Source organism: Drosophila grimshawi, unplaced genomic scaffold (assembly GCF_018153295.1).
Source record: "Drosophila grimshawi isolate 15287-2541.00 unplaced genomic scaffold, ASM1815329v1 contig_1377, whole genome shotgun sequence".
NCBI classification, from domain to species: domain Eukaryota; kingdom Metazoa; phylum Arthropoda; class Insecta; order Diptera; family Drosophilidae; genus Drosophila; species Drosophila grimshawi.
The window spans coordinates 13,791,935-13,811,252 of NW_025062900.1; the positions used below are offsets into that span (position 1 = coordinate 13,791,935).

Below are 19,318 nucleotides of genomic sequence, written 5' to 3' on the forward strand. Positions count from 1 at the left end.
GAATCAAGTGGAAATTCAATTGATTTGCTTTGGCTTTGCTCCGACCAAAGGGAAATGTGCACGGGTGTTATAATAAAAGGCGATTGTTTCCGCCACGCCCACATGCATAAGTTGAACTTCAAAGGAGCCAAACCACAGTCATTGCCAACAAGTGTGAAAGTTATTTGAGCGCAAATCATTTTGCAAATATTACGTCAAGGAACGGCTTCTGGATCCTGGCTTCTGGTTGTGTTGAGTCAGCAAGTCAGTTTATTGCTTTACTTAGTCGCAACATCCATCGGTTTGTTTCATCGGGTGTTTAATCTGTATAATGGAAGCAATTTTCAGTTGTTAAAGTTGACTAGAAATCATTTTGCCTACTGGACTTTGTATTCTAAATTCAATTTGTGCTGTGATAGAAATAAAATAGCGCAATTTGGATAATTAATTAATGCAATTTGCATTGTAAATCAAATATGCAGGTGGAGAAAAAATAGAATGCATTTGAGCAATATTCCCCTTGTTATTAAATTTTTTTTTAATAAAAAATTTAATTCAACCCCTCTTTTTCAGCTAGATATTTACTCCATCTGTTCCATCATCGAGTTATGCTAAATTATTTTCTCTTATAATTTGGGACACAAACAAGCCAAGCCCACGATGGGCGCAATAAATCCTCTAGCAGCTGTATGGCTGCTTCTCATGCTGATCATAGCATCAAGTCAGGCGGCAAGAGAAAGTAAGTCCTAATGAAATACTCATTTTAACAATTACTATAATATCTAATTATATTTTAGCATAAAATGCAATCAAGAGAATGTTCTTGATATTTAAATAAATTGACTCGCTCTAAAAAATATAATATTAAATATGATTCTATTTCCATCCCTAGATCCACTCAAGGATCCACGCATCTGCGGACGTCCACAATGTGAAATAACAAACCCAAAATTCGGCTATGGCGATATGTTGTACAAGTATAATTATACGGTAGCATTGCGCACTGAATTCGCCGGTTCCGGCGACAATAGCTCTGATCTCTTTTTGAAAGCACACCTGGAAATATTCTTTCCCAAGCCATGTGAGGGCTACATGCGTATCAATATTGTCAAGCTGTACGATACGATGCCGCCGGTCAGCAATGACAGCCCATCCTCTGAGGAAAAATCCACAAAAGATGTTTATGACTACTATGACAACTTGAGCAGTAGAGAGTCTTCGTCTGGAGAACAAGTGACGCCAGATTTTGAGGACCTACATCCCAAGAGCCTCGAATTGGCCAATGACTTAACAAAGAATCTGCTGCGTTTTGCCTTCCACGATGGCCTGATCAGCGAGGTGTGTCCCACCGAGTTGGAGACACCTTGGGTGCTCAACTTTAAGAAGGGCATACTGTCCAGCTTTCAAAATACCATGATGCGATTCGATGTGGACTTCAATACCACAGAGACGGATGTATCCGGTGATTGCGATGTGCAATATACACTAGCATTAACCGACAGCGCCTATGTGACCATACGCAAGAATAAGGACATTGCCACGTGCCGACGCCGTTACGCCACACAGTCGGTGCTGCAGACAACACCATACACATTCCGGGATGACAAAACCATTTGGCCAGTTTTAAACTCACAGAGTTACTGCAATGTAAGTGCCGGCAAAAAAGCTATAATTGTATTAAACCTAAAAAGAGCAACAATTTTAGAGTGCAGGCATGTTCAAGCCATCAACAATTTTGCAAAAGCCATCATAATATTTTATTAAAAAGCACAAAAAGCTTTTGCTAAGACATATTTCCTTCAATGTCTTTCTTATTTTCTGCTTCTTATTACTGCAAATCTTAGATTTTGAAACATTGCGACTTCTTAATAATCACTTATTAAATTATAAATTCTTGTTTCAAAATATTATTTGCTAAAAGTTTCTTAAATCTTATATATGAAAATTTATTTTCTTATGTACCTTTTGCTTCTCGTTAAAGTTGACCATTGATAACTACATGTATCGTGAGATTAGTTGCATGGAGAGCCACTTGCTGGTGCCCTTCTCAAATGGCAGCTTTGGCGCCTTGACAACGACACGAAGTAAACTGCAGTTGGAGGATGAAGAATCCTACAGCATCAGCGAGTTTTTGGAGCAAAGTAAGTACTCAATATAAATACATTTAGCGCCTGTAGCCAATATTTATATTATGTAGATATCGAAATGGTTGAGCGACGTTCCTCGCTTATTTTTGATCACACGCCGTCTGTGAAGCCCAGCCATGATGAGATCAAGGCCGCTCGCGATTTGCTCGTGCAGATGTGCGCCGTGGGCTTTCCGAATATACAGCGAGAGTTCATCGAGGTGTTTACCAATTTCCTGCAGACGACGAAGAGCCTGGACTATAAGACGCTTACAGTACTCCTGCAGCGTTCGGCAAGCACATGTCCGCAGGGCAAGTGAGTAGAAATTGAAAGGCAATGAACTCTGTTGAAGGTCAACTGATAATTGATTATCAATTGCAGGAACCACGTGCTGGAATCGCTGCCCTACATCCAAAGCACCGCTTCGTATCAGGTGATGCGGGATCAAATTGTGAATGAGAAGCTCTCCAAAGAGAAGGCACAGAGTTGGATGACCTCGCTGTCCCTTATCAGGCGTCCCGACGCTGAGACCTTGGAAACCTTCTACACCATACTCGACTATGCGCGAAAGAAATTAGAGCCGGAATACACTCTAGGCGCCACGGCTGTGGTGCACAGCTACTGCAAGCATCACGAGAATTGCGAGGAGGATCTCAAGGTTACACAAATTGTCAATCTTTTGGAGACTGAATTTGTGACTCAGTTTAAAAAGTATCGTGGCAATCGCAAGCAACGCGAGCGTTTAATTATCCTGCTTAAAGGTCTGGGGAACATTGGTGTCATGTCCACTGGCTTTGTGGAGCAATTACAGTTGATAATCAAGGATATTGTGGTGCCAGTGGATATACGCCTGCAGAGCATTCTAGCATTTAGGCGGGTCAATTGCCTTAAGTACCGCAGCTACTTTTTGGATAACTACGCTGACTACACATTCAATTCGGAGCTGCGCATCCACAGCTATTTGCAGACGATGCGTTGTCCGGACTATATATCGATTGGTGTCATCAAGTCCATACTGGAGCACGAGGAGATCAATCAGGTTGGCTCATTTGTTTGGTCGCATCTCACCAATTTGGCCAAGTCCAATTCGCCGGTGCGCATTGAGGCGCAGGGTCTTCTTCTGAACGATGATCTCTCGGAGAAGTTTAAGATGGACATTCGCAAGTTCTCCAGAAACTATGAGCACAGCTTGTTCTTTGATGAATACAATTTTGGTATATATAACAAATTCAAGATTGTCACTTTAAATGATCACTAACACATCATCTTTAATTTGACAATTTCTTAGGCACCACAACCGATGCCAATTTAATATTTGGCACCGACTCCTATCTGCCACGCATGGCCAGCGTCAACTTTACCGCAGATCTGTTTGGTCAATCTGTGAACTTCTTTGAGTTCAGTGCACGTGCCGAAGGCTTCGAAGAGCTGGTGGTCAATGCTTTCGGGCCCAAAGGACCTTTCAATGGTGAACTGCTGCGAAAGAAACTCGCATTTCTAAATCGTTGGCTGGGCAATGAGAGCGCCGAGGAGGAAGACACCTTGGACGATCTGCTCAATATCGACAACTTGCGTCTTAAGCGCAAAGTAGACGACTCAGTAGAGGAGCCGGAAGAAGATCTTGATTACGTACACGAAGAGGAGCTGCAACAATCAGGACGAAACAAACGCAACGCTGACCCTACAGCAACGGCACGCAAAAATGGCATCGATCGCAATGTTGACCAATTGGGCTACAAGTTGAAGTACGATTACAATAATCCTCGAGCGCAGTTTGGACTACGAGTCTTTGGCAACGATCTGCGCTACTACAACATCGAATCTATGGCAGAAGTAATGCTGCTGGCTACACAGTTCAATCCATTCTACCAGGCGCAAAAGCTGCTCTCCGGCAAACCTTTCTCCTACACACAGTCACGGGTATTTCTAGACGTCTCATATAGTGTCCCCTTGGCTGTGGGCATGCCACTGGCAATACACGCATTTGGTGCCTCGTCCGTGGACCTGAGTATATCGGGCAATCTGGATAAGCTGGATGTCGATTGGCATTTCGATGTGCAGGGCCGTTTCAAGCCATCGGTGTCCGTAGATGTGATTACCACAATGCAAGCGGACCTGTATTGGGGCCAGTCGGGCATCAAGGTCAAGAGCAACTTGTACTCCAACACGGAAGTGGAGGCCAACCTAAAGATGCGGGGCAGCAATCTTGTTTCCTTCTCCTTTAATCTACCGCAGGACAAGAATGAAATCTTTAGCGCACGCTCCGAACTCTTGATCATGAAGCGGGACGAGCAGTTGCCACAGGCGGGCATTGAGAAGCGCAGTTCGAATTCAACTTGCACTTGGCCAGTGCTGGACAGCGCCATTGGTCTGCAAATGTGCTCATATTATAGCGTGCCCGATCTGAGCAATGCTACAGCCGCTTATCCCAGTTTATTATTGTCGGGACCGCTCAACATGAGTCTCATTCTGAAGAAGACTGATCTGTCTGCGAAGAAATATGTATTCGAGTACAACTGGGATCAGCAGGAGAAGGACAATAATTTTACACTCGTATTTACAACGCCCGACTCGAAAATTCCGCGCATTCTGGTGGCCAATTTGACCACGGTTCCCGAAGCCTTCAATGCGTCTCTTTCATTTGTCAATGGCGAGAGTCGAGCATCTGCTGGCTGCAGTTACGACGGAAATCCCGATTATAGGCGCCTCGATGTCTATCTCGATAACAATGGCAATCGCTCATTTGATCTAGCCATGGAGCTGCGACGCTATCAGGACTTTACTGCCTGGATCTATAAGCCACGCATGCTGCTGGCCATCAACGGGGTGAACATTACCGGTCTGGTTGGCGCTATTAAGATCAATGAAAAGAACGGCATCAAGCAGCACGATGTAGATCTCTCCTTTGAGACTAAGAAACTCCAAGCTCTGGTCAGCGGCAATATTGTGCAGAGCGAGGTGACCACCTCAACAAATATGACTGTCAACTACAGGGTAAGTACAATTACAAAATAATAACTTAGATCATCAGGAATCGACCCAGCTAGTGAATTGATTTTGAAAGTTAGATTGTGCAGTAAGTAAATACTACAAGAGTTATTGCATTTCAAGAAATCGATCTTAAAGTCTGTTGGGAATTCTGAATACCAATTATGCCAATTGAAGAGTAACTTGTGTTATCGAACACTCCAGCAAAATTTGTTCATATTAGTTCTGTTTTTGTTATTTCCTACAATAAAATAAATTATGGAATCCCAGTACAGCTTTTAGCTTTTATATTTAATAAATTAATCAATTATTTATGATGTTTTGATGTATCCTCCATAGAAAATGATTTCAGAGTATCTGTCTTGCAAAATATCTCAGTGTCTATCGGTTATATTGATATTATATTCATGAACCTTATCTGTCTTTCAGTTCCAGGCAAGCAAAATAGAAACCATTAATTTCGCCGGTCGTCTGGTGAACAACGGAGATAAATCGAAGACTGAGTATCACGGCAATGTCAAGTTGCGCACCACTGCCTATCCAAAGCTGAACTTTGCCTCGAATGCTACGTGGCTCAGCCTGCAAGGTCACACCGAAGGCGTCTTGACCTACAATAATGCACCAGATTATGTCAATCCCAATTACACCAGCATGGCGAGAGTTATTTTTGCACGCTCAAAATCCGAGGATGTCCTTTTGGAGGGTTCACGGACGCGTGCGAGCTTGGAACTGAAGGTGCCTAGATCCAAAATCGATTATCGCATATTGATCAAGTAAGTAAATCCAAGTCCAGAAAACTATTTAACTAACTGATTCGTGATGAAGGCTCAGGTCTAATACGACACAAAATGGGTGCGAAAAATATTGGTAAACGAAATTCTTCATAATTCTTCATCATAAATAATATGTCCGTCAACCCCAGTCATAGCCGGGTAATTCCAGATTGTGAGTTGAATGATAGCATACGTCTTACAATTCTTTATTTATTAGGCATGAGGAACGCAGCAAAAACGGCACCGAAAACAACGTTATTATTGGTTTGAAGTATGCGCCCGAAAAGGAGATAACGGGCCTATTTTCTGTACACCTACCCTATCGCAACCTCTTTGCTATTGACGCCTATATGAATATTTCAGTGCCCGAATTTAATTCATGCACAGCTAGTTTAAAGGTCAACGAAAAGGCCACCAAAGACTATATGGTAAGTGCATTACTTCGTGTCCAATTTGAACATAGAATTAAAACTAATATTATATCTTAGGTGTTTATTAATGGTTCGTGGTTTACGGGTCACTCGATAGCGCTCAAGGGCAATTATAAGGATCGCAGCTCGCGTGTACAGTCTTTGCATCATCTGAAAATGATTGTGGAAAGTCCGTCCTTTGAGGCAACCACTCTGAATATTGTCTATAGACGAAGTCAGCTGTTGATATTTTCCGACGTGCAGGCCAGATACGGCAAGGATCCGTACGGACTAACCGTACAATACGCATCCAATGCACACAATAGCAATTCCAATACCGAGGTGCGACTTAAGATCAAGGAAAAAGACTATTGGATCAACTCAAAGCTACTATCTGAGCAGCCCAAGCTATTGCAGCTGGAGATACATATCGACAAGTAGGTTCAACTTTGTTCAAAAAAGCAAGAAAATAGATTGAAAATTACTTTGATTACAGAATTCGTGATGTGCATATTAAAGTTGGCATGCTAAATATTGTGAAACGAAAGGAACTTTCGCTGGAGCTGAAATGGGATGCCAATCGAGATCCATCGGAGCGCTTGGGCCTGCTCATCGAGTACAACAATCCGGGGAATAAGCACTACGATGGCAATGCCATGTTAACCTATCCAGAGCGGACAATAAATTGTGGTTTCAGCACCTATACGGGTGGTCCCAAGTACAATGGCAAGGCGCATGCTTCGTGGAGCATCACCGAGGTGGTTGAGTTCAGCTACGATGCGGGCATTATGCCGGGAAAGACATTGCACAATTGGGTGCATGCGGAGCTCAGTACACCCTTTGAGGGATGGCGCATAAACACGCTGCGAGCGGGTGTTTACAATGAACGCAATTTAATACTGATTAACTCAACGCTGTCCTGGGCCGAAGATCAAAAACTGCAACTGGGCTTCAAGAGCGATCACGATATACACGATCAATTGGTCAGCTTCGATGTACGCTTTGGCATCAACAGCACCATCCAGGACATACCCACGATCAATGTGAAGGTCAAGCACTGGCAGGACCCAAAACTGGTCGACACTGACCTCTACTTGGGATACAAGGGTCAAAACGAGACATTCAACACCTACAGCATCAACTCAATATGGGAGATCCTTCGCAACCCTCGCTATCAGAAAGTAACTGGCACGGTTTCCCTGGTCAGTCCGTTTAAGGACTATCACAAGGGTGGACTGGCAGCCATGTTTATGCTAGATGATCAGCGACACGTGCAGGGAGCAGCCTCATTGGAGTTTAAGGGACGAGAGTTTACCCTAATTATGGATGGGTATGTGAAGAAGTTTACGGATAATATGCTCATCGTAAATATCACAACTCCACTGAAGAAATTCCGCACAATTAACGGCCGCTTCGGATTGAATGAGAAGAAGCGACATGCTGTGGCAGAGGTGCGTGCCCCAACTGCCGCACTGGGAGTCGAAGCATTGGCAGACATTAAGAATCTACTCGATTTCGACGTCAAATTGAGCATTGCCACGCCCATTGAGAGCTTCCAGCAGGCAGCAATTTTGGCGAACGTCAATCCAGAACGAGTGGACATGCGTGGAATCTGGAACAATGCCACCTTGGGCTTTACGGGGGTCTGGCATATGCACAATTTAACTGACTTTGAGTACTCGTATCTGGTGTTCACACCATTGGCGGGCTTCGAGGAGAATGGCTTCATAGCCCAGCTGCTTAAGCGGGACACATTCATCTTCAAGCTGCATGGAAAGCTCTCGGACTATAGGCTGGGCGTCAAGATCAATGGACATCCCAAACCGAAACTGGTCAATCAGTTGAGCAATCGAAAGATGCAACTCGATTTACATTTCGATGATGATTTCCAGCCACCCAGAATAGAAATGGAAACGGAAGAGGATTATCTCTCCTATTTTGCCAACTTTGAATTAGACACCTTGGTCTGGGCCACCATTGTTGGTGAGGTCGATATTCAAGAGAATGAGGACTTATATTTCATAGAAGGTGGTGTGCAGCTACCTCAAGGTCGCCTCGAGTTGACGGATCGCTTGTACTTCCCGGACTATCTCAATGTGCTTAATGTGCTCACAGTCTCCACGCCCTTTGACATGGCCAAGGACTTCAAGTCCGTATTCGAGTATCAGATGGATTTGAATTTCACTTCGTTCTATCAGCATGTGCACTTCCTTATCCACGATAACCTGACTCAGTCCCAGCAAATGGGCTTTGAGCTCAACTATACCAAAGTGATCGACAATGTCAGGCCAAAGGCTCACAATGTGCAGCTGAAGCTCATTACGCCCTATGAGCAGCTGCCAGAAATCAATATCCATGGCAACATCGAACTAGATGACAATGTTTACAAGGGCAATATCACCTCGACTACAGCTCACACTCATCTTTCGCTGGCAGCCGCTATTGAGGTATGTAAATTAAAACACACTTATCGCTAAACTGCCAAAGAAATGTGATTTGTGATATCCGACATTCTTAAACAAACTACTGCATGACAATGCTTGTAAAAATTCATAACTTATTTAATCACTTTTTTCTAGAATGAAGACAACTTCCTGGAAACATCTGTTGGCATATTGCTGGAAACGAATGTCATTCCTTATTATGCATGCAACGTCTACTTTAAGAAAGACTTCTCCGCTGTGGATAACATTATTGATATACGTTTTGAGGTCACCGACAATGGCAACCTAAACAAGGTATGTAACCCAATTAGCTTTCATCTAATATTCTGCTAATTTATCGCAATCGTCTCCAGCTGCACATTGAAACGGACTGGCACACGGATCCCGCACATTATGTGAATATCAATGGTAAAGTTCATACGACGATGTTGCCCCTTCAACTGGCCTCCACCTCTGTGCTGGCAACGAAAGGACCCAATCCGCAGTTGAACGTTGATCTCATTTTCCTGAGTCGCGACGGTCAGAGCATTGCGTATGGTACACGTGCGAATAAAAAGAAGGATGTGTTCAACATTGAAGTGTGGACGCCATTGAAGAACTATAGAAACATCTCAATGCACGGCACAATCATTCGCAATCCAACAGATCCGCAGCGCTACGATGTGTTGGGCAATTTGTATCGCAACATGGCCACCTATGGCGTTACGGGTGTGGTGCGCATGTTAGATGCTCTGCCCATAGATGTCACACTGCGTGTGCAACCCAAGTCGGGTGGTCGGGATGGCGTCATTGAGCTAAATATACAGGAAGCGGGACGGAAGAAAATACGCTTCTCGTTCAGTGCCATTGAGGATGGTAAAATGTGTCAGATATCTGGCGGATATAGTCTCAGTGACAACAATGGCCCCATGGACTTTTCGGTGCTGGTGGAGAGTACAGAGCCGGAAATAGCACGCATCAATTTCTATGGCAATATCAAGCCTGTGCAGAATGGACGCATCGTTGGCGATGTGAATCTACAGACACCCTGGAAGCACCTGGGCATCGACTCAGTGCATCTGCACTCCGATGTGGGTATAGGCGCCGATGGTGGCAAGATCGTTGGCGAGTATCAGATTGGAAAGCATATTGGACGCGGCAGCTGCATGTGGTCCTGGATACTGGCCGAGAACCTGCAACTGGTGCTGGAAAGCTACATGGAACGACCCAATGCCCAGCCACGTATTGTCCACGCCAGTGCCAAGTATTTAAATCCTGGCAACACATTCCAACAACTGCAAACTGGCGGTCGCCTCAGTGTCGATTCCAAATGGAAATTCGATGTGAATGGGTCTTTGCACTACAAGTCCACGGATGAGTTTGATTTTGAGGTGCTCAGCCAACTGCCGCTACCCTTGGGCGACACGCATCAGCTGAGCGGCAAGTATCGTGGCAATGTTATCAGCAAACAGCTAACACAACCCGACATTTTTATTGAGGCCGGTTACGAGGCGCTGGAGGCGAAGCGCAAGCTCGAAACCCGTTTCTCTTATCACAATGCCACCAATGATTTGAATGGATTGGCTCACGTCGCTTGGGGTTTGAAGGAAGATATCTCTGTGGTGGAGTGTGATTTCCAGGTGCAGCTCAAGCAAGGATTGCGCCGAGAGTTCCTTGCTAAGCTAACAACGCCCAAGTTCAAGGGCGAGCATACATTCGGTCTGAGCGGCCACTATGACAAGCCCGATGCTGACTATCACAATGTGGTCTGTGCACTGGATTATCCAGGTAGTCGTCGCATATCCGATGTGGATGTGTTTTTCAGTTCCCATAACAACATGCATGGCACGATTAACAGCAGCACCCCCTTCCTCAACGTCTCCTGGTTCAAAACGGATTTTGAGTTCACCACAAAGAGGTTTGTACTTTGTTGTATTTGATTCATTTCAATATACCCAGATAATCTAATATTCTCGAATCTCTCGCGTAGTGGTGATAGTTATCGTTATGTGAGATGTAATTGGCCCGAGGACAGCGCATTCCTTAAGCTTAGGAGCAAGTATGACAGCAACGACAGCAATCGCAATCTCAATGGCAACGTAGAAATGGAAGTACCTTTGACGACGAGACATCGCGCCGATGTTTCATACGGTATGCAGAAAACACCCAATTTGGATTCGGGTAATCTGAAGGTTGTCTACAATGAGGCACAGATATTGGACGGCAAGTACAAGCGCGTCGCACAACTGAAGCATCCCATCTACAAGGACACTACGGACATTACCCTGGAGAATGATATGAAGCCGCTGGGAATACATTATGTGAATATACGGGATATGCGCAGTCCGACAGATTTGCGAGATTTCAAACACATTGAAGTCTTTGAGCTGCGCAATACAAATAATTTTAATCTAACTGGAGAACTACATGCGTTGACCACGCCCAGCGCCCAGGAGTTCAAGCTGGTGGCTATACATCCAAATCGTGCCGTTGTCCTCACCACAAAATACGAGGATGTCAATCCTCACGTCGTCAGACAGCATGCTAAAATCGAGCTATCGGAAACAGCCTGGGTAGGCTACAATCTGGAACTGGGCAACTATAGCATGGTAAGCGAAACATTCCAATTTCGAAATAATTTCAATTGATATATTTATCAATTTTCAAGTATAAATTTAAATTATTATATAAAATTAATAGTGCATATAATATGACGTGAGTATTAAAATCATTTTATGTTAGAAAATATATCGCTACTATAATAACTTATTTTTTTACTGATGAACTTCCATCTTATTCTTTTAGAATGGTAACGAATCCCAGCGCTTTGAACTTGAAATTTTTTATCCGAAACGCAATCTATCTACCTCTGGCTGGTATTACCTCACCGACAATAATTTCAATGCGGACTTGGCCTTAAACTGGGTCGGAACTGGACGGTACGAAGAGTCTAGAAAGATTCGCAGCAACTTCCGCTGGACAGCGGAACCATTGCACAAAACCGATCGAGATCATCAGACATTTGGCTGGACGGTGGCCCATCCGTATCTCGAAAAGGACATCAATTGCAAGGCCATCTACTACCGTGGCCTGCAGGATCTGCTGAAAGCGCACCTGACTATCGATTATTCTGACAGCCCGGAGCAGCTGATTGTCTTGGGTGCCCAGCTTCGCGACTTGCATCACGAATTGGGACACACAAACTATACGTTTAAGTTCTATGGTTATCATCCGGCCTCTGAGCTGGATGTGGAGCTGAATGGCACACTAGCCGCTCGTCCATCATACTACAAGACGGAGTCAACGGCCCACTACAAGCGCGACTATGTGCCCATGTACGGCAAATTCCTAGCTCTGCTGGATCTCAATAAACGGGAAGTGGAGTATGAGCGTCGGACGCCCTATAAAACTGTGCGTCTGTGGATGGTGCCCACCGTGGAGTATCCGACTTATGGACTCAATGCCACCGTCTGGGACACTCCCGACACGAACCACACTGGCTACGTTTTTGTCGATCTTGCCAAGCGCTTTGCACGCATGGACTTCAATTTAACGGAGGATGCCAGCCAGAATCTTCAAATGGTGGGCTACATACCCGACACACGCAGTGGTTATTTGGATATTTGGCGTAATTACGAGGAGATACGTATTATTGATGTGAGCTCCTATCTCAAGATGAATCACTCGCGTCTCATTACGGGCCGCTTCCACTGGCGTCCCAATATCAAAAACGATCTGAGGGAGAAGATCAGTGGCGTGGGCACTTCAATTTATAACTCATTCTCGGATGGCATTGATTTCTGGATCAAATCGCTCTACACCGAGTCAGTGGAATCAGTGGGTGTCATCTGGGGCACAGCCAAGGAGTATAACAAACAGTTCATTGAGGATATCAGTCAGCTGAGTGTTTTGGAGGAGGATCTGAACGATCTGCGCTTATTTGTCAATCAGTCGTATGAAGCAAATGATTTCTATATCAAAAATGTAGTCAACTTTACGGTGACCATACTGGACGAGCTGGCAATCAGGGATCATATTGAGTCCTTGCCCAAGATTTTCTCGGAAATGTGGCATGCCATGGGTGATTCAGGCAAGGCTCTGCGGAACAGCATTGTCTGGTTAATAGAGACCATTAAAACGACCTACAACAATGTTCTGGATGCAATCAGTCGGTTTTTCCATGGCGAGAGCTTGAGCTATATCTCAACGCTGATGGAGAAGGGCATCGAGAAGTATGATAAGTTTGTCAAGGATCTGCACATCAAATTCATCAAATACATTGAGAATCTGTGGCACAAATTCTGGCACCTGGCAGAAACCTACTGGAAGAATGTTCTCAAACGATTCGAACCCCACATGTTTAAGATTATCAGCTTTATTGAAACGAGCGCCTGGGATCTGAGCAAGGAGGTCTTTGACTTTATCTACAAACGCACCAATGAATTGGCCGAGTCGCCATATTTCAATAAGGTCTCCAGTTTTACGGCCGATGCGGAACGATTGTACAGAGATATTCAAGCGAATGATGCAATTACGAATATCAAAAAGTATTCCACACTGGCTTGGAACTTCATCAAGGAAAAGTACTTCAAGCTGGTGCCGTTTGGTGCCGAGCTAAATGAGGTGATCACCGAAATCTGTCAGGAAATCAAAGAGCTGCAAAAGATCGACCAAGTACAGTTCGTCGTACAGAAGTATAATGAAATTCTGGCCAGATTGGAGTGGATAGCCGATGAGCTACAGCTAGAGTATCGCATTCATCAGCTCTATGGACTGTTGCGCAACAAGTTCCGCAACTATGCGCTGAATGCGTTGGAAACTGCCGACATGTACAGAGAGGCCAAGACTAAGTTCGTATTTGATCCGGAGGTGGGCATTATTGATTTGGAACAGAAGCTGCCCATGTCTTGGCATGCTTTCAATGAGACGCCCAAATTCGAGGAGATACCCGAGTATAGAATATTGTATAAGGCGCAGAATTTCCTCAGCGAAGCCAACTCCTCCATCATCATGAAGCTGTACAATTTGCGCACCCATCTGGATCCCAAGACCTGGCTGCCACCCTACTACTGTAAGTAATATAAATGGTCATTGTGAAGTTTGCTTACTAATTGTAATTATTTACAGCACGGGCTTTGCTTATTGATTCACGTCATTACATGACTTTCGATCAGCGTTTTGTAGGCCTCAATCTGAACTTCGAGCAACTGACCAATGGAGGTCGTAATGAACAGTGTAGCTATTTGCTAGCTCACGACTTCTTCCAGCGCAATTTTACACTGCTACTGGAGCCGGCGGTAAGATGTAGTAAAGAGATATCAAAGATTTAGATCTCGTCGAACTAAGTAGATAGACACTTCCGTTTACCTAAAACTTAAAACTTTTGGAAATGATGAATGAAAATTGGTTTTTATTAGGTTTATTTAAATCAAGCATTAAGCCAATTATTCATATTCCTTTCGCTAAAGTGTTGACTATGCTTTTAGGGCCAACCACTGACAGGTCCAGGAAACAACAAAATTTCCACGCGCAAGCTCAGCTTCATTGCGAATGGACAGCTTATTGAAATAGACCTTGGAACTGATGTAAGTAGTGCGTGAGCTCGATAAAATCCAAATCTAACAAATTATTGCCATCACACACACAGCACATCACCGTGAATGGCAATCGGCAACCCGTACTGCCACTAAAATTGGGTGCCGTTAACATCTATCAAGAACTAGACATACTGTCTATCGTTTCGGACGCACAGTTCAGTCTACATTGCAATGTACAATTTGATCTGTGCTGGTTCGAAGTGAGTGGTTGGTATTTTGCTAAGACTGCCGGTCTGCTGGGCACCCTCAACAACGAGCCATACGACGAGTACACAATGTCCAACCACTTGATATCGAATCAACCGCAAGAGTTCACCGACTCCTGGAGTCTGCAGCGCTGCCGGCAGAACCAACTGGCCAAGACAGAAGCAATCAGCAAGGAAGTGAGTCAAGCATGCGACAGTTTCTTCCATTCAGGCATTCTATCGGCATGCAGTGATATCGTCAATCCGGCACCTTTCTATGAGATGTGCCTGGATTTGGGCATGAAATCGCAACCCATCCGTCCGGGTCATCCGGCCGTGAAGGGCGCTTGTACAGCGGCCCTGGCCTATATTGAGACATGTACGACACTTAAAGTTCCCATGCGAGTGCCAGATCAGTGTGTATTGTGAGTAAAGTCTGGAGCTTAAACTTAAGATATGTATTAAACATTTAATTGTATAGCTGCCAGCTGTCGAACGGTTCCTATGTTCCGGAGGGCACTTTCATGGAGCTCAGTGGCGCCGATATACCGCACAGTAGCGATGTCGTGTTCATTGTGGAGGCCAAACCCTGCAATGCAAATCTTAAGGAGGCAAAGAGCATTATGACCATTGTTTCCAGCATTGAGGAACAGCTGCGAGCTGCCAAGCTAACCAATAATCGGTAATTATATTCTTAATGATTTTGTAAGTTGTTTTTAATAGCCTGGCAGTAGATATTGAAGACGACTATACTCGAAACTATATTGATAAGTCTGATCAGATTGTGATTAATCTATGTTCCTTTCATAGCTATGCGGTCGTTGCATTTGGTGGTGTTTCGCCTTACGAGAAGCCTCGCAGCATAATCTATGAGCACAATGTGTTCACCTCGAACCCCAACCAGCTGGCCGATTACTTTGCACATATCAGTACTGGCAATGGCAGCAGCAACGATATACTGATGGCTATTTCAACAGCATCCCGTTTGAACTTCAGACCGGGCGTATCAAAGACCTTTATTCTGCTCTCGTGCAGCAGTTGCGCTGCAAAGGACATGCGCTTTGATTACACATCCATATTGCAGTTTATGCTGGAGGAGGGCGTCAACTTGCACATTTTGGCGGACACCGAGTTCGACTTTGAGCGCACGCGGAAGCTGCGTCACTTCTTCGGGCTGGACAGGGAGCTGGTCTACTCGAAACGCTACCCCGAGGGCGATGCCGAAACTCGGAAACAGGTGCATATTCCCAAGAGTAATTTGGGCATTTGTACGCCGTTGGCGCTGGAGACGAACGGATCGGTGTTCAGTGCCCGCAAATTGATACCAGAGCGCAAGTATCCAATTATGCGGTTTGCCACCATCTTTGCCAAGCGTGTGGCGCAAAGTGCCAACCCCATTGGCATCCAGACATGTGAGTGCTCCGGCCACAATTCGGGTGTAGCTTATGTGGCCTGTTCGCCACGAGCCTTACCCGAGGAGAAGGGCAATCTGGATGATTATGTGAGTGGTTTATACATCCAATCAATCCAGACTTAAGCTAATGCTGTTCTTTTTTTCTAGGACGGTTTTGAAACTTGGGAATGGGATGATGATCTGGATGCAGAGGCCTAAGCGAGCGCATGACTTCAGCTTGTAGAATGTAAAGATTATGTCAAATAGCACAAGAAAACTTTTGTATAAATAAATTATAATATAATGTCCGAAATTTGCGGAATCTTAAAATCAATTAAAAACCTACTTTTTGCCCAGTCTCATTGATCTCATTGGAATTGTTATCAGACACTACATTCACAATTTGTATCGTCTATTTTTAGACGCATATTTGGACGGGTTCATGTTTTTTATATAGCTAACGACGCAAGAGTATTTACAAAGTCTGATACGTATTTTTAAAACATTTATTTATATAGATTGACTGATGTTTATCAAGAATAAATTCCATTTATAAAGTCGACAATCACCTAATAGGGTTAAATCATCGATTGTATGTTAGCACTATTAAGAATACCTTAATCTACTATATTACTCGACATTTTTGATCATTTGATTATTTCCTGTTATTACATTTTCTCAAACTGGCAATTTTGACACAAATTGCATCATGGCTAACCAGTTTTTTGGGTTGCCTTTTTTTTTTTGGCCTATACCTGAGACTGCGCCCAGGGCCCAAAGTAGTGATTCAGCCCATTTCCTAGACAACATTCAGTGTTTGTGCAAATCTCAGACGGCTATTAAAAGTGGTCTGACTGGCTGGAGTGGAGCGTTAGCCACTGCCAACTATCTCTTTTCGTTAGTGCGGGTTACGGTTGACGGAAGCGATGGTAATAGCAGAACTCAAGTACGTGTAACAACCTTAACCCCAAAGCTGGGCCAGGCCAGTTCCAGATTACTTCAGGAGCGGGGTGGGGCGGGGCAATGCGGGCCCATTCACTTTGGCAGCAACATCAGGGGATACTTGATACCCACTTGAACCCAATTTGTTAGTGTTTGTGTTGCAAAAAAAAAACACAATGAAAATTATGCGATCCGAATGAAAAGGTAATGCAATACTTTCTATTTCAATGTTATGGTTACATCAACCGAACAACCGAATTGCAACTGCAATTGCAATATCTTTCACTTTTGGCCAACCCAATGCAGCTATATAAAAGCCACCGAGCGTATGCAGCAAAACGCATTGTTTAACTGCTTTTCGCCGAGCGTGGAGCTACTCATAACCAAGTTCAAGAAATAAGAAAAAACAGAAATTATGTGGCTACTAGTAAGTGCATCTAAATCGAATGAGAAGGATCTTTAGTTTTAATTTCCGTTCATCTGGACAGCTGTTGGTCTGCGGCCTTTCTCTTAGTTACGCTTCCGAGCTACACGGCGAGGGACACTACGAAGGCGGGAGTGGAGGTGGTACGGGAATCGGTGACTATCATCATCAGCATCATGACGGATCACCCACAACTTACTCGGAGATATCGAAACACGTGCCAGTCCATGTCATAGAGAAGGTGCCGTTGCCCATACCACATCCAGTTGCTGTACAAGTAAGAGTATTAAAAGAACTTGCTCAAAATATGTTTACTAGGTGCTTCATTCATTCTAAAGGTACCCAATGTTATAAAGCTACAAATACCCGAACCCTATGCGGTTCATGTTCCGGTGCAACAGGAAATTCAAATACCTGTCTACAAAATAGTTCCCGAAATTACGGAACGCAAGATACCCTACACGGTGGAGAAGCCCTATCCTGTCGAAGTCGAGAAACCCTATCCCGTCGAGGTGATTAAGCACATTAAAATACCTGTGCCAAAACCTTATCCAGTACCCTATACCATTTATAAGCATGTCCTGCACAAGGAGCACGGCTGGTAAGCTAAATGATGTGGTGAACTAAGTTCTCCAATTTTTGGCAAGTTACGATTAAGCCAGTATTAAAGTCGTTGTTATTTTTCAATTACATAATTTGTTTTTCAATATGCTTAAAGAATGGACATGATAGCTTACTTAGAACTATACTTTAACAAGTGAGAACGAACATTGCACAATACCAATATACACTTATATCTTCGGTATTGGTATATATTTGTCAGAAATATCCTTAAAAGCTTTCCGCATTTCAATTCAATTGCTAAAAATTAACTTACTTATTTGTAGAAATATCCCGATAGCCCGATACGCAAACCCAAAGAAATTTACTGTACGCTTCACAAAAAGCTTGTTAAGAGCTTAAAAGCTTGCAACAGAGAAAGTTTAAACATGAGGCTTTTAGCTCAAAGTGAGCTCTTCATTGCATTACCGCAAAAGTGTGGCAATTCATGGGGCGATAAGGTGCATACTCACACATTTACATACTACTTACTGAGCTGGTAAGTTCGTTAAACTTTGTTGAATACTGGCAATTTTACGTCCCCGCCCGACTGTCAGAGTGATTGCCTCCGTCTATGGTTACAGCTATGTTTACCTTTAACCGATGATGTGCTTGAAATGTGCGCACACTCAACCGAGCTCCTCTTTGCCGCTCATTGCGGCCCCCGCCCGGTTGCGACCAACATAGCTGCCTTGGAATGTGCAGCTATGTTAAATATCCCTTATGTCCTTGGTAGAGGAAATCGCTTATCGTCCTAAACGTTGGCAAAGTGTACGAAGTTTTTCATGACAGCAAAATGGCAGCCAAAGCAGCCATTGATTTTCATATGCTGCCTACTCGAAGGTGCACTCAAACTTTTGCTCAAATCAATGCATCTCTAATGCCATCCACCAGTCAGTCAGTCCTTCCAGCGATTGATGCACTGCTTGTGTGAAATGTATCCACGTTGTGTATACACTGTGCTTACCTAAGTGCCCTAAAGTTGAAGACCCACCCGAAAATAGGAAGAGCTGAACTCCTTGGGTATGCTAAACATATGACAGAAATTTCAGGCACACTGCATTTTTGAGATGCATTTTAGCTTATGCATAATTCAATGCAATATTGTGCTGTTGTTAGCTCTACAAATTCAGCATAATAGAGATATGTACACATATGCGTGTTTGTAAATATTTTTCTTGCAATAAAAAATACACATACATATTCATTTCCCGCTGAAAAATATGCACAAATTATAATTTGCACATTTCTGGTGAACATCAGACAAATATTAAATAAGTTCAAGGGTCACAATCAAATAACCATTCAAATTATACAGTTGAATAATGTATAAGTTTATGTGTGGTATCAGATGGTCAATTTGATAGTTAACAAAGTGCAAAAAGCATGTAATTTGTTTTCCCGATACAAGGGATTATGCAATCAGAAGGGAGCCTACATGAATGGATTAAAACGCTGCACATATGCATTAGCAAATG

At 43.8% G+C, this 19,318-nt stretch overlaps 2 protein-coding genes across 2 annotated transcripts; both read left to right on the forward strand.

The window, feature by feature from the left end:
• The first annotated feature begins 552 nt into the window (after positions 1-552).
• Positions 553-16,203, forward strand: LOC6561417. Its single transcript, XM_001988196.3, has 20 exons — positions 553-718; positions 872-1,626; positions 1,961-2,120; positions 2,177-2,420; positions 2,487-3,319; positions 3,394-5,099; positions 5,523-5,866; positions 6,084-6,294; positions 6,355-6,713; positions 6,773-8,723; positions 8,856-9,014; positions 9,074-10,617; positions 10,690-11,308; positions 11,505-13,770; positions 13,827-13,996; positions 14,186-14,284; positions 14,347-14,906; positions 14,963-15,163; positions 15,292-15,982; positions 16,043-16,203. Exons 1-20 carry the CDS (start codon positions 640-642, stop codon positions 16,091-16,093), a joined length of 13,002 nt encoding a protein of 4,333 aa, XP_001988232.1. The 5' UTR covers positions 553-639; the 3' UTR covers positions 16,094-16,203.
• A 1,021-nt stretch (positions 16,204-17,224) lies between these two features.
• LOC6561416 (titin) lies at positions 17,225-17,886 on the forward strand. The gene is made up of 3 exons (XM_001988195.3): positions 17,225-17,243; positions 17,305-17,517; positions 17,579-17,886. Exons 1-3 carry the CDS (start codon positions 17,232-17,234, stop codon positions 17,843-17,845), a joined length of 492 nt encoding a protein of 163 aa, XP_001988231.1. The 5' UTR covers positions 17,225-17,231; the 3' UTR covers positions 17,846-17,886.
• The last annotated feature ends 1,432 nt before the right edge of the window (positions 17,887-19,318 follow it).